The sequence below is a fragment of the Phascolarctos cinereus genome, unplaced genomic scaffold, assembly GCF_003287225.1.
Source record: "Phascolarctos cinereus isolate Bilbo 61053 unplaced genomic scaffold, phaCin_HiC Scaffold_5;HRSCAF=322, whole genome shotgun sequence".
In the NCBI taxonomy this organism is placed as follows: Eukaryota; Metazoa; Chordata; class Mammalia; order Diprotodontia; family Phascolarctidae; genus Phascolarctos; species Phascolarctos cinereus.
In genome coordinates this window covers 248,767,870-248,782,174 of record NW_027555958.1, presented here as the reverse complement: position 1 = coordinate 248,782,174, position 14,305 = coordinate 248,767,870, and the positions used below count along the sequence as shown (strand labels likewise).

Here is a 14,305-nt window from a genome sequence, read left to right as displayed (position 1 = left end):
AAATTATTTCCTGTCCTTAGTTATGAGAGCTCAAAGAGAAAGAATTAAGCTAGCTTATTTGCCAAGAAACTGAATTTGATATTTTTCTCAGAAAAAAAAATTTTATGTTCTTAAGAGACTTTAATCAGTTTCTGAGTTCAATTGAATGGTGTGAAATTGAATTTTCAGATAAGTGAAAAAGAGTTAAAGGTCTTTTGGCTATAAACTTTCTCAAGGACAACATTAAGATTTGAAGGTCACTCTGGCTATAAACTCTCTCAAAGACAAAATATTGCAAATAATTATATGTGTCTGGTTTTTTATTGATTTCATTTGTTAATAAATTGTATATGTTCAGTTCTTTATTATTTGTTTCATTATGGAGAAATGAGTAATAATTATAGGAAGGTTTCTCTGGTATATTAAAAAATTATTAAAATAAACTCAGATGATGGTTAAATTAATTAATGTGAAACATTACAAATTTGCTAATTAAAATAAATTATCCAAATAGCCCTGGATCACTCTAAAGCTCAGGAAGATGACAGTAAATAGAAAAATGAGTCAAGTGGAAGGCTTAGGGATGACATAAAAATGAGATTAGCCATATCTCATAATATTGCCTACACATGCAGGCAATGGAGCACAGCCATTCCTTTCTAACCTGATACATATAGTGTCTGAATTTAGTTTTTTCTTCTCAATTTATAAGTACTCATCACAATCTAAAAATAAAAGGGAAGCAATATTAATGGCTTATATTTTTATTTACATCTTAAAATATAAATTATATTGTTTTTTTTAAAAAACCTTGCAATATAATCGATATGTTGATTGGTTTTGCTTAAGTATACTTATTTATTGCAAGGACAGGATCTCTGTGGTAAGTGGTGACAGTAATATAAAAAAAGAAAAACAAAATAAGAATTGAATATCTGTCAAGAAAAAAGCAAATTGGGGAGCCAAGATGGCGGAGTGAAAAGGTAGTCGCTCTCTCTCTCCCCTATCAACCTCTGCAAACCCAGAAAATATCAGCCCAGGAAAAAAAAAAAACCCTGGAACACCTGAACTAGAAGAAAGACAAGGAACAGCAGTGCAGTAGCCCAGCAAACGGATCTCTCAGTGCCTCAGCAAAAACAAGGGGCCCCAGGCGGATAAGTACCCTGCCGCATTCATCGGAAAGGAGGTGAAGAAAACAACCTAAAGGCTTCCTAAAGCCCGGGTCTTGCTGATTCCAACCCAACACCAGGTGAGCTGTAGGAGCCCTGAAGACCCCAGTTGTGAAGAAATCCTGAAGCCCAGGTGGTAGAGCAGGCAAACACCAACACCTGGACCTCCGAGTGCCTCAGTGAGGGTGGGGGAACCGGTGGAAACCAGCTCAGAAAACCACCAGGAGCCTCGACACTCCACTGCAAAGGAATCTCCCGGTGCATTAGCAGAACCGAGGGAGACAACACTGCAGGGGGGCCCCAGGCAGATAAACATCCTGCAGCAGCCATCTAAAAGGAGCAGAAGAAAGCGAAAGTAAAGGAAAAGCAGGCAACCTAGAATTGCCTGAAAGTTCCAGCCTTCCTGATTCCAGCCCAACACAAGGTAAGCTGCCAGAAACCTACAGCTTCCAAATCCCAGCATAAGAGGCCCCAGAACGCAAAGCCAGTGACCAAGACCTAGGCTCCCAACACAAGAAGCTTGGGCCAGTACCCTTTGTTCCCCAGCAGGAGAGCTCAATCTCTTTAAAGGCCAGGTAATAAGGAAACACCATGAGTAAAAAGAAACGTACCATAGACTCATATTATGAGAAGAGTGAAGATCAAGACAGAAATTCTGAAGAGGACAACATTGTCAACAAACCCACATCTGCAACAAAAAAAGGGAATATGAACTGGTCTGAAGCCCAAAAAGCCTTCTTAGAAGAGCTGAAGAAGGATTTTAATAGTCAAATGAGAGAGGTAAAAGAGTCCTTCAAAAATGCAATTGGCCAGTTGGAAAAAAATACACTAAAGAAAACAAATCCCTAAAAAACAAAATTGGCCAGTTGAAGAAGGAAGTACAAAATCTAACAGAAGAGTATGCTGAAGGAAATAAGTCCCTAAAAAACACAATTGGCCAATTGAAGAAGGAAGTACAAAAACTAACAGAAGAAAACAATCTGTAAAAAACTAGAATTGGACAAATGGAAACTAATGTCTCTACGAGAGAGCAAGAATCAGTCAAACAGAAACAAAAAAATGAAAAAATCGATGAAAATGTAAAATACCTCATCAGTAAAACAACCGACCTGGAAAATCGACTCAGGACAGACAATTTAAAAATTATTGGACTACCTGAAAATCATGATGAAAAAAAGAGCCTGGACGGTATGTTCCAGGAAATCATAAAGGAAAACTGCCCAGAAGTCCTAGAACCAGAAGGGGAAATAACCATAGAAAGAATCCACCGATCACCACCTGAAAGAGATCCCAAATTGACAACACCAAGAAATATAATAGCAAAATTCCAAAATTACCAGATGAAAGAGAAGGTGCTGAAAGCAGCCAGAAAGAAAGAATTTAAATATCATGGAAAGACAGTCAGGATTACACAGGACCTTGCAGCTTCTACGTTAAAAGACCACAGGGCATGGAACATGATATTCCAAAAAGGCAAAGGAGGTTGGAATGCAGCCAAGGATTAATTACCCAGCAAAAATGAGCATCATTTTTCAAGGGAGGAGGTGGATATTCAATGAAATAGGAGACTTCCAAACTTTCCTGATAAAAAGACCAGAGCTCAACAAAAAAAAATTGATCTTCAAGTACAGGACTCAAGAAGGACTTAAAAAGGTAAATGGGACAGAAGGATACAATATGCTGTTAATAAGGGGGGGGAGGCTGTTTAAACCCCTACAAGGGAATATGATATTTGCAACCCTTGAGAACTGTATTGTTATTACACCTTGTTAAAGGAGTATACATAAAGAGGGTGGATATTAGTTGACTTTGATGTAATGATAAAAAAAATCTGATCAACTTAAATGGATCCAAATAAGTGGATCAATCTAATCTTAGAAAAGGTACTGAAAAAGGAGGAGGCAGACAAGAGTAAATTACATTATAGGAAAAGAAACAAAATCCTATCACAGCAGAGAGAAAGGGGGGGGAGCATTTGTAGGGTGTGTTCTGACTGACCCGGACTCCCCTGCCCCTTTAGCCTAAGGGAGTGCACGTAGTCGCCTGAGGACCTCTGGTATCATGTAAAAGACATGAGGTGAAGGAGGCATTCCTGGGTAAGTGATTGGTCAGCACTACTCTGGATACACGCTCCTCACAAGGCCAAGATCTTCGGGGCGGCATACAGTGGCTTGCCTGGGCAGAGGTAAGAAAGGGTGACCAATGGGAGCTTATTTGGAGCTTACGAGGAGAAAAAGATATGAAAAGAGCAAGGGAAGGGGAGAGAGGGGAAGGAGAAAAAAGGAGAATAAAGAAGAGCTACTGAAAGTTGTTTTGTCCCTTGTGTTCTGTGGAGGGTGTTCTCCAGCTTAAAGAAGCTGGTGCTGGAGACGTCCGAAGCCTGTTGAGGTAAGTATAAGAGGTGAGTCTTAAAATATTGCCCAAGTTCTTTGACCTATTAAGAGATACAGGAACCTTACAAGCATTGTTTGAACCTTACTCTCATCAGATTAGGCTCAAGAAGGGCATAATATAATCAGTTAAGTATAGAAATCTAACTTGCCCTATAGGCAGTGGGAGGGAAAAGGGAAAGAAAAGGGAGGGGGAAAGAAAAGGGAGGGGGAAAGAAGGGAGGGAAGAAGCAGTAAGAAAAGGGGAAGAAAAGGGAAAGGGATAATAAAAGGGGGAAGGGACTGAAGGAGGCGTGGTCAAAAGCAAAACACTAGTGAAGGGGAGAAAGGAAAAAGGAGAAAAAAAGCATAAATGGGGGAAAGGATGGAGAAAAAGACACAGATAGTAATCATAACTGTGAATGTGAATGGGATGAACTCTCCCATAAAATGGAAACGGATTGCAGAATGGATTAAAAACCATAATCCTACAATATGTTGTTTACAGGAAACACATTTGAAAAAGAGTGACATATACAGGGTAAAGGTAAAAGGCTGGAGCAGAATATATTATGCGTCAGCTGAAGTAAAAAAAGCAGGGGTAGCAATACTGATCTCAGACAAAGCAAAAGCAAAAATAGATCTAATCAAAAGAGATAAGGAAGGAAATTACATCCTGCTAAAAGGCACCATAGACAATGAAGTAATATCATTACTAAATATATGCACCAAATGGTATAGCATCCAAATTCTTACAGGAGAAGTTCAGGGAGTTACAGGAAGAAATAGACAGCAAAACTATACTAGTGGGGGACCTGAACCTCCCCCTCTGCACTAGATAAGTCTAACCACAAAATAAACAAGAAAGAAGTTAAGGAGGTGAATAGAACATTAGAAAAGTTAGGTATGATAGACCTCTGGAGAAAACTGAATGGGGATAGAAAGGAATATACTTTTTTCTCGCAGTACATGGCACATACACAAAAATTGACCATGTACTAGGGCATAAAAACCTCACAATCCAATGCAGAAAGGCAGAAATATTAAATGCATCCTTTTCAGATCATGATGCAATAAAAATTATATGTAATAAAGGGCCATGGAAAGATAGACTAAAAAATAATTGGAAACTAAATAATCTAATCCTAAAAAATGATTGGGTCAAACAACAAATCATAGAAACAATCAATAATTTCATTCAAGAGAATGACAATAATGAGACAACATACCAAAACCTATGGGATGCAGCAAAGCAGTTCTTAGGGGAAGTTTTATATCTCTAAATGCTTACATAAATAAAATAGAAAAAGAGGAGATTAATGAATTGGGCATACAACTAAAAAAACTAGAAAAAGAACAAATTAAAAATCCTCAACTAAACACCAAATTAGAAATATTGAAAACCAAAGGAAAAATTAATAAAATTGAAATTAAGAAAACTATTGAACTAATAAATAAAACTAAGAGCTGGTTTTATGAAAAAACAATAAAATAGATAAGCCTTTGGTTAATTTAATTAAAAAAAAGAAAGAAGAAAACCAAATTACTAGTATCAAGAATGAAAAGGGTGAAGCTACCACCAAGGAAGAGGAAATTAAAACAATAATTAGGAATTATTTTGCCCAACTATATGCCAACAAATTTGACAATCTTAGTGAAATGGATACATATTTACAAAAATATAAATTGCCCAGATTAACCAAGAGGAAGTAAAATACTTAAATAACCCCATCTCAGAAAAAGAAATTGAACAAGCCATTGATGAACTCCCTAGGAAAAAATCTCCAGGGCCAGATGGATTTACATGCGAATTCTATCAAACATTTAAAGAACAATTAATTCCAATACTATATAGACTATTTGGGAAAATAGGTGAAGAAGGAGTCTTACCAAATTCTTTTTATGATACAAATATGGTGTTGATACCTAAACCAGGAAGAGTCAAAATAGAGAAAGAAAATTATAGACCAATTTCTCTAATGAATATAGATGCAAAAATTTTAAACAAATATAGCAAGTAGATTAGCAACTTATCACAAGAATAATACACTATGACCAGGTAGGATTTATACCAGGAATGCAGGGTTGGTTCAATATTAGGAAAACTATCAGCATCATTGAGCATATCAACAACAAAAAACAGAAACCACATGATCATCTCAATAGATGCAGAAAAAGCTTTTGATAAAATACAACACCCATTCCTATTAAAAACACTAGAAAGCATAGGTATAAATGGAGTCTTCCTTAAAATAATAAATAGCATTATCTAAAACCTTCAGCAAGCATTATATGTAATGGGGACAGGCTAGAAGCATTTCCAATAAGATCGGGGTGAAACAAGGATGTCCATTATCACCACTGTTATTCAATATTGTACTGGAAACCTTAGCTTTAGCAATAAGAGAAGAAAAAGAAATTGAAGGCATTAGAATAGGCAAAGAAGAAACAAAGCTATCACTCTTTGCAGATGACATGATGATATACTTAGAGAATCCTAGAGAATCAAGTAAAAAACTACTTGAAATAATAAACAACTTTAGCAAAGTTGCAGGCTATAAAATAAACCCACATAAATCATCAGCATTTCTATATATTACCAACAAAGCCCAACAGCAAGAGATAGAAAGAGAAATCCCATTTAAACTTACTGTAGACATTATAAAATATTTAGGAGTCTACCTCCCGAAACAAACCCAGGAACTCTATGAACACAATTACAAAACACTTTTCACACAAATAAAATCAGATCTAAATAATTGGAAAAACATCAGTTGCTCATGGGTAGGCCGAGCTAATATAATAAAAATGACAATCCTACCTAAGCTAATTTACTTATTCAGTGCCATACCAATCAAACTACCAAAAATTATTTTATAGAGTTAGAAAAAATAATAACAAGATTCATTTGGAAAAACAAAAGGTCCAGAATATCAAAGGAACTAATGAAAAGAAATGCAGGGGAAGGTGGCCTAGCAATTCCAGATCTTAAATTGTATTATAAAGCAGCAATCATCAAAACTGCTTGGTACTGGCTAAGAAATAGGGAGGTGGATCAGTGGAATAGGTTAAATATGCAAGACACAGTAGTCAATGACTATAGTAATCTATTATTTGATAAACCCAAAGACCCCAGCTTCTGGGATAAGAACCCACTCTTTGAAAAAAACTGCTGGGAAAACTGGAAAAGAGTATGGCAGAAACTAGGCATAGACCCAAATCTCACACCATATACCAAAATAAAGTCAAAATGGGTTCAGACTTAGATATAAAGGCTGATACCATAAGTAAACTGGGAGAACAAGGAATAGTTTACCTATCAGATCTATGGAGAACAGAAGAATTCATGACCAAACAGGAGATAGAGAACATTATGAAAAGCAAAATGGATAATTTTGATTACATTAAATTGAAAAGTTTTTGCACAAACAAAGCCAATGCAACTAAGATTAGAAGGAAGGTAGAAAATTGGGAAAGAATTTTTACAACCAGTCTCTCTGATAAAGGCCTCATTTCTAAAATATATAGAGAATTAAGACAAATTTATAAGAACACAAGCCATTCCCCAATTGATAAATGGTCAAAGGATATGAACAGACAGTTCTCAGATGAAGAAATTAAAGCCATCTATAGTCATATGAAAAAATGCTCTAAATCATTATTGATTAGAGAAATGCAAATCAAAACAACTCTGAGGTACCACATCACACCTATCAGATTGGCCAACATGACAAAACAGGAAAATGATAAATGTTGGAGAAGATGTGGGAAAATTGGAACACTAATACATTGTTGGTGGAGTTGTGAAATGATCCAACCATTTTGGAGAACAATTTGGAACTATGCCCAAAGGGCTACAAAAATGTGCATACCCTTTGATCCAGCAATAGCACTTCTAGGGCTATATCCCAAAGAGATCAAACAAATGGGAAAAGGACCCACATGTACAAAAATATTCATAGCAGCTCTTTTTGTGGTGGCAAAGAATTGGAAATTGAGAGGATGCCCATCAATTGGGGAATGGCTGAGCAAGTTGTGGTATATGAATGTAATGGAATACTATTGTGCTATAAGAAATGATGAACAGGCTGACTTCAGAAAAACCTGGAAAGACTTATATGGTCTGATGCTGAGTGAAGTGAGCAGAACCAAGAGGACTTTGTACAATAACAGCCACGTTATGCAATGACTAATTGTTAAACTGAACCTTCTCAGCATTACGAATTCTAAGACATCTCCAGAGGCCTCGGGATGGAAAATGCTGTCCACATCCAAAGAAAGAACTATGGAAGTCGAATCGCTCTCACTTATTTTTACCTTGTTGATTTTGTTTCATCTTTCTGATGGTTCCTCCTATTGGTTTTAATTTTTACTTACAACTTCACGAATGTGAAAATATGTTTAATGGGTATGTAAATGTAAAGCCTATGTCAGATTGTGCGCTGTGTTGGGGAGGGTGGGGGAGAAAAAAGAAAAAATTTTCAACTCTAAATTCTGGTCCTCCAGACTTTTTGTTAATTACATAATAAATAATGAAGAGGGGGAGAAAAAAAAGAAAAAGAAAAAAGGAACTTTTCCATCTAGAAGGGTATTATATTTTTGATGTTTTGTCAGAGCCAGAGTTTTTGTTACAAATGACAATGAAAGAGTCCTTGAAGAAGTTAATGTAACATTCTGGGAAAAGTATGAGAGTTACAAACAAAAGACAAGGGTTCAAACCACTGTTCTTCCACTTACTCAACCATGAACAAAGCACATATCATCTCAGGGTTCCATTTTCCAACATGAAAAATCAGAAGTGTGGATTAAAATGATCTTGAAGAGTCCATTCTTGCTCTACTATAAAATTGTATTGTGATTCTGTTTTTTAATACACCATAACTGCCAGAGTAGGCAAGAATGTTCCAAAAGTCATAAAGTTCTAATTGAACATTAATGGGAAATGGGAAGAGAAGGGTAGGGTTTAGAGTAGGAATCAACTGACATCCACACTCTTTGAATTTATAGTTCCTAAACCATAAAAAGCACCTCTATCATATCTGTCTTATAATTCAAAAAATCAGTACCTCAGGATGAGCCAAATGCATTATATACCTGAAATCAGAAATTCAATCAGGCTTATTAGTCTTCTCCCCTACAAATTAAAAATGTCTCCAGAACAGTTCTTTAAAAGTGTTCAGGCCACATCTTCTTTCTAAAGGCTTTACTCAGTGCCCCCTTCACATCCTTGTTCCTCAAGGTATAGACCAGTGGATTCAGAACTGGAGTGACCACACTGTACATGATGGCCACTATTTGGTCCTGATCCATGGAGCTGCCTGAGGAAGGATGAATATAGGTGAAAACAACAGGTACGTAGAAAAATATAACCACTATAAAGTGGGAAGCACAGGTTGATAACGCCTTCTGAAGCGTACTACAAGACCGACTCTTGAAAAGGAGAAAACTGATAATGTAGAAGTAGGAGAGGAGTATAAAGAAGAAGGGGCTGATGGCAATGGTGCCAGTGACTGTTTCGACCATCCACTGGTTGAGCTCTGTATTCCCACAAGCCAGATCCAGTAGTGGCTTGATGTCACAGAAGAGGTGGTGGATGTGATTGGATCCACAGAATGTCAAGTGGGAAGTCATAACAGAATGGAGCAAGGCATGGAAGAAACCAGTGATCCAGGTTACAGCAGCCAAGCAGAGGCACACTTGGTGCTTCATAAGAATTGTATAGCGGAGCGGATTGCAGATGGCCACAAAGCGATCAAAGGCCATGACACCCAGAAGGATGGCCTCTGTGCTACCAAGGAAATGGAAGAAGTGGAGCTGAGTAATACAGCCCACAAAGGAGATGGTCTTGTGGGTGGAGAGGAAGTCATCTAGCATTTTGGGCAGTGTTACTGTGGAGTAGCAGATGTCCAGACAGGAGAGGTTACCCAAGAAAAAATACATGGGGGAATGGAGTTGAGGCTCAGAGATGACAATCACCAGGATCGCACCATTCCCAATAAGGATGAGGATGTAGATGCTGAGAAAAACTGCAAAGAGGAAAGGTTCCAATTCCTGAGTGTCTGTTATTCCAAGAAGAAGAAACTCATTCACCGAGGTATAGTTAGGCATTGCTGCAAAAGAACATAAAAAAGGTAAGAAGTGTTATCTTGTCTATAACCTGTGGTTGATCCAGCCTAGAATTCTGTTGCTAAAAATGGCCCCAAAACATGGGACAGTGATTCCTGTTCTCCATGACATCAACCTCAAGTAGTGTGAAGAAATCGTAACACCTCTAACAGTGTGTAGACGAGTTAGAGACTGAGAATAGGGTCCTCATGAGAACAGGACCCTCATGAGAAGAGGGTCCATGACTTTTTTAAACTTTAGTCCTCTTCCAGCACCTGCCTCAGTCCTCTACAAGTGATAGAAGCTTAATAAATATTTTTGGAGTTTAATCAAACTAACTGAATTAAACTGAACACCAACAGGATGACTTCACCATCACTATCAAGAAAGATAAGACACAGAACACACATATAGTAACCTGTATAACTTGAAGAAGAGAGCAAAAAGCCCTTCTTGAAGAAGTAACTTCACTGATGTGTTTTCTCATATTGTCTGACCACTGAGATAATGGTTGTTGTGAGATGGACTCCCAGACCTATTCTTCCTCCCACATTTTATAACCCCTCTTTCCTCAGTCTCATTGATGCATACAGTCAGTTATAATAAAAGATTACTAGGCAATAAATGTTTCTGTTTTCCTTTAGTAGCCTATTTTTTTATTCTGCATTACAAAGGTTGTCTCTTACCTATTCAAACTCTTGAAACAACTGTCTCATCCTTCCCCAGGACCATCATCTATTGCTATAGGCTCAGTAACTTACAGTCTCATTTTTAACTTAACCTGACAGAAAGAGAATCATGAAGAGGGGTGAATAAGAAGAGTATCATAAAATATATTCTTAATCACATAAAAATGATGTTTAGGTTTTTTCTATTCATTTTTGTTGGTGCTACTGCTACCCATATACCCAGATATCTGAAACTTCATGGTAAGAATATCATTGTTTTGAAGTATAAGGAGACAATAAAGGAAATGATGATAACATTCCCAAGGTAAAGCATAACAAATATCTGGACTACCTCTCTGGGATGAGGAGAGGACTAAATTAAATGAAACATATAAATTCCTTTGCAACTCTAAACACCTTCAATGGAGGATCCTTCAAAATCTTTATAACTTAAAAGTGCTTAGAAAGAGACAAATTGTTTTGCGGTTGATCAAAAGGCACCAAGCTTATTAGAAAACAATCAGGCAATTATAACTTTCACCCTAAAAGGATTTCTGACTCTGTGCAAACACTGGAAGCAATAAGCCTTCCCAGAGACCTTCCATAGAAACTGCAACATTTAGGCCTTCTTTCTTCCACAAATGACTTGCTGTTTTGTGTGTTTTTACTATGGAAAGCAAACTAAGGAACTTTATGAATATGCAATACCATGGAAGAGAAATAGGAGAAACAGGGATTTAGATGGAGTGAAAGGGCTTTGTGAGTGTGAGTGTGAGTGTGTGCGTGTGTGTGTGTGTGTGTGTTGAGAGAGAGAGAGAGAGAGAGAGAGTGAGAGAGAGAAAGAGAGAGAGAGAAAGAGAGAGAGATGGCCAGATAGACAGAAAGCAACAGAAACAGAAGGAAACACAGAGAGAGATGAGAGGATATGTCTTTGAGGCTTAAAAAATCCTAATTCTGTGTCCAATGATAACATCCTACTCTCTTTTCATATTCAATTACACACATCGGGTCTTTGTTTTAAGTGGTTATTTTGTTGTTTCCTGGGCTTGCCCAAGGAGTGTGCTTTACTGGCAGGTCCACATATAACTCAGACTTGTAGCTCTTCTTGCCTCTTTTTTCTCTTGACATGGTGAGATTCCTCAAGATTACTTCTAAATGAAGCATTACTCTAAATTGCTACATTATTTAACAGCATACTCTCAACCTCAGCCCCATGCCCAGTCAGTGATCTTCATGAACAATTAGCATCAAAACGGCTTTGCTCTCAAGAAAAAAAAAAGTCTACAAAGCACGTGGAGATACCACCTTGCATGCTACAAAAACACTGGATGTGAAGATAAAGAACTAGGGATCAATTCCTATTTCTGCCACTTGTTTATTAACTTAATGGACATTGTCAGGTCATTTAAACCTTTCTAACTCTCCACAAGGGAGTATTTGGAAATATCACTGGGTTTATCACGGGAAAGGTTATCAAATCACAATTTTTCTATTTACTACCTATAATGCTGTAAAACAGTCATTTAAACTCTCTGGGCCTCAGTCTCCTTATCTGTAAAATCAGGGTATTTGACTAGGTGATCTCTGATGACCCATCTGATTCTAAACCTTCTGGTCAATAAAATAGGAGTGGAAATACATGCAATACTTTCTTGAGAGTATTGAGGAACAAGAAGTCATGGTGGAAAGAATACTGCATTTGGCATCATTTGAGTTCAAATCCCAGGTCTGTCACTCCCCATGGGACCTGACTATCTACTGAAACTCAGTATCACTTAAACTCTCACAGTTTGCTCATCTTTGAAATGAGGAGTTTTGTCTATAACTGCCTCTAAGAGTCTCTTCCTCCAAGTCTAAATGTATGTCTACATCCTCCTGAATCTTAGTGTCTTCCCTGAGATTACCTATAATTTACCTTACCTATATCTTGCTTGTACCCAGTTGTTTGCACATTATCTTACTCATTAAACTATGAGCTCCTTGTGAACAGGGACTGGCACAATGCCTAGAACATAATAAGTGTTAAAGAAATGCTATTTGACTAAGTGACCTCACATCTTATGGTGTTGTTCTGAGCAAGACTATTATGTATGTATAAGTGTGCATGTAGATATATGTGTACATATGTGAGTGTATAATGTATATATTCATATATATTCATATAAAGTACCTTGTGAAACACAAAAATAATAAATAAATGTAAATAATCTTATAGAGCCTTCCAAATAGAAATTTGGACCAACACCAATTGTCCAAATCCTAACTCCTGTAGTAAGCCAGAGACTGGAAAACGAGCTATAATAAATCATTGAGGAAAAGCCCCCCCCTTAATAAAAAACAGCTTCACTCCAGTTTTAGAATATAAATCTATTCCTCTATGGTTTAGAGGAAACAAAAGGCTTGTTTTCCATACTATTTTGGAAGGTGCAATTTAAAGGCACTCTTCAGGTTCATAATGCTTAGATAGATCTGGTACTAAATTAATGGATGATCAGGGTAAGGGGATAAATTCTCCCTTCCTACAAGGACAAAGTGGGTTATCAGCAGGTCCTTTTGGTCTAACACTCAGATAAGTCTTGAAGTAAGAAGTCAGAAAATATGAACTTCTTACATCCTCCTCCTACCTAATCAGATTTTCAGATTCAGGGATTGGAAAAGACCTCAAATTCAGCAGATATACCAAAGGTTGCAAAGATGCTGGATAATATGTTGGCTTCTGGGAAACCGACAGTCTGTCCCATTTTGAGCAAGGTTTTATCTGTCTGATGGTGGCCTTGGGGCTTTAGTAAAAGTAATGCAGCTTAAAAGAATACAAAGAACCTTATGTAAAGTAGCCCCAGACTACCAGCTAATCTGGTTGGGAAAGTTAGAAGGATGCTTCTCCATGTGTATACAGGAAAGAACACTCTTAGGAATCTCCTCTCTTGAGTTTGTCTCTTCTCGTTCCTTGTATCTTCCACGTTCCATTCTCCCTCCTCAATTTCAGTAGGCTATTCAGAAGCAAATGACTCAGGAACTCACCATTCTTGACCCTCATAATAATTAACATCACCAACTAGTCCCTAGCCCCCAACCCAACTATGCTTTAGATTCCAGTTTTCTTTAGTGTTTCTTCATTTTGAATTTTTGTTTGTCAAATTGCCTCTGCCTCACGAAGTGTACCCAGAAATTTGGAGAGACAAGACACCAGTGATCCAATGGTTTTAGAAAAGAACTCATTTGAATCATCCTTTAAAGTTTACACACAATGTTACCTGTCTGCCTTCTGACTTCTCTCAACAACATCTGTAGTGTTAGTCCACTTGCTGTTACTTAGAGAACACTCCGTCTCTTATTTTTTCTCTCCTCCATTCCTAGAATTCATGCCCTCGTTATTGCAGCTTCATAGAATCCTTGGCTTTCAGCCAGATTTAACCACAGGAGCCTATTCCTGCCCAACTGCTTATGCCTTCCTATCCAAGCTTACCTTGTATCTTCTTTTTATGAGTGTTGAATATATATATTTGCTCCTGTTGTCTCATTCATTAGAATGTCAAGTATTTGTGGCAAGAACTAATCATTTCCTGCTGAGTTCAGAGAAATCTTCATAGAAGATGTAACACTTAAGCTCAGCATTGAGAAATTAGAAGTAATTGAACAAGCACAGCTTGGGCTTTGGGCCTATTCCTAGCAGAAGGAACATTATGTACAAAATCACAAAGACCAAGTTTATGTGAAAAATATTTTAAAATTCAGTTATCCTGGAAAAAAATAGATAGATAGATAGATAGATAGACAGATAGATAGATAGAGAGAGAGATAGAGATAGAGATAGAGATAGAGATAGATAGAGATAGAGATAGAGATAGAGATAGAGATAGAGATAGAGATAGAGATAGAGATAGAGATATATACGTAAGGGCAATTGCAGAAATGCCTGCAAAGAAATGAGGTGGCAGGGATCTAGACGTGCTTGAATCCTGGGCTAAAAAGCCTGGACTTTTCACAAAGTTATAGGAAGCCATTGATCTTTGTT

At 37.3% G+C, this 14,305-nt stretch overlaps 1 protein-coding gene across 1 annotated transcript; it reads right to left on the bottom strand.

The window, feature by feature from the left end:
* Positions 1-8,683: 8,683 nt before the first annotated feature.
* OR12D2 (olfactory receptor family 12 subfamily D member 2) lies at positions 8,684-9,625 on the bottom strand. Its single transcript, XM_020978852.1, has one exon. The coding sequence runs from the start codon at positions 9,623-9,625 to the stop codon at positions 8,684-8,686; it is 942 nt and encodes a 313-aa protein (XP_020834511.1).
* Between the last annotated feature and the right edge of the window lie 4,680 nt (positions 9,626-14,305).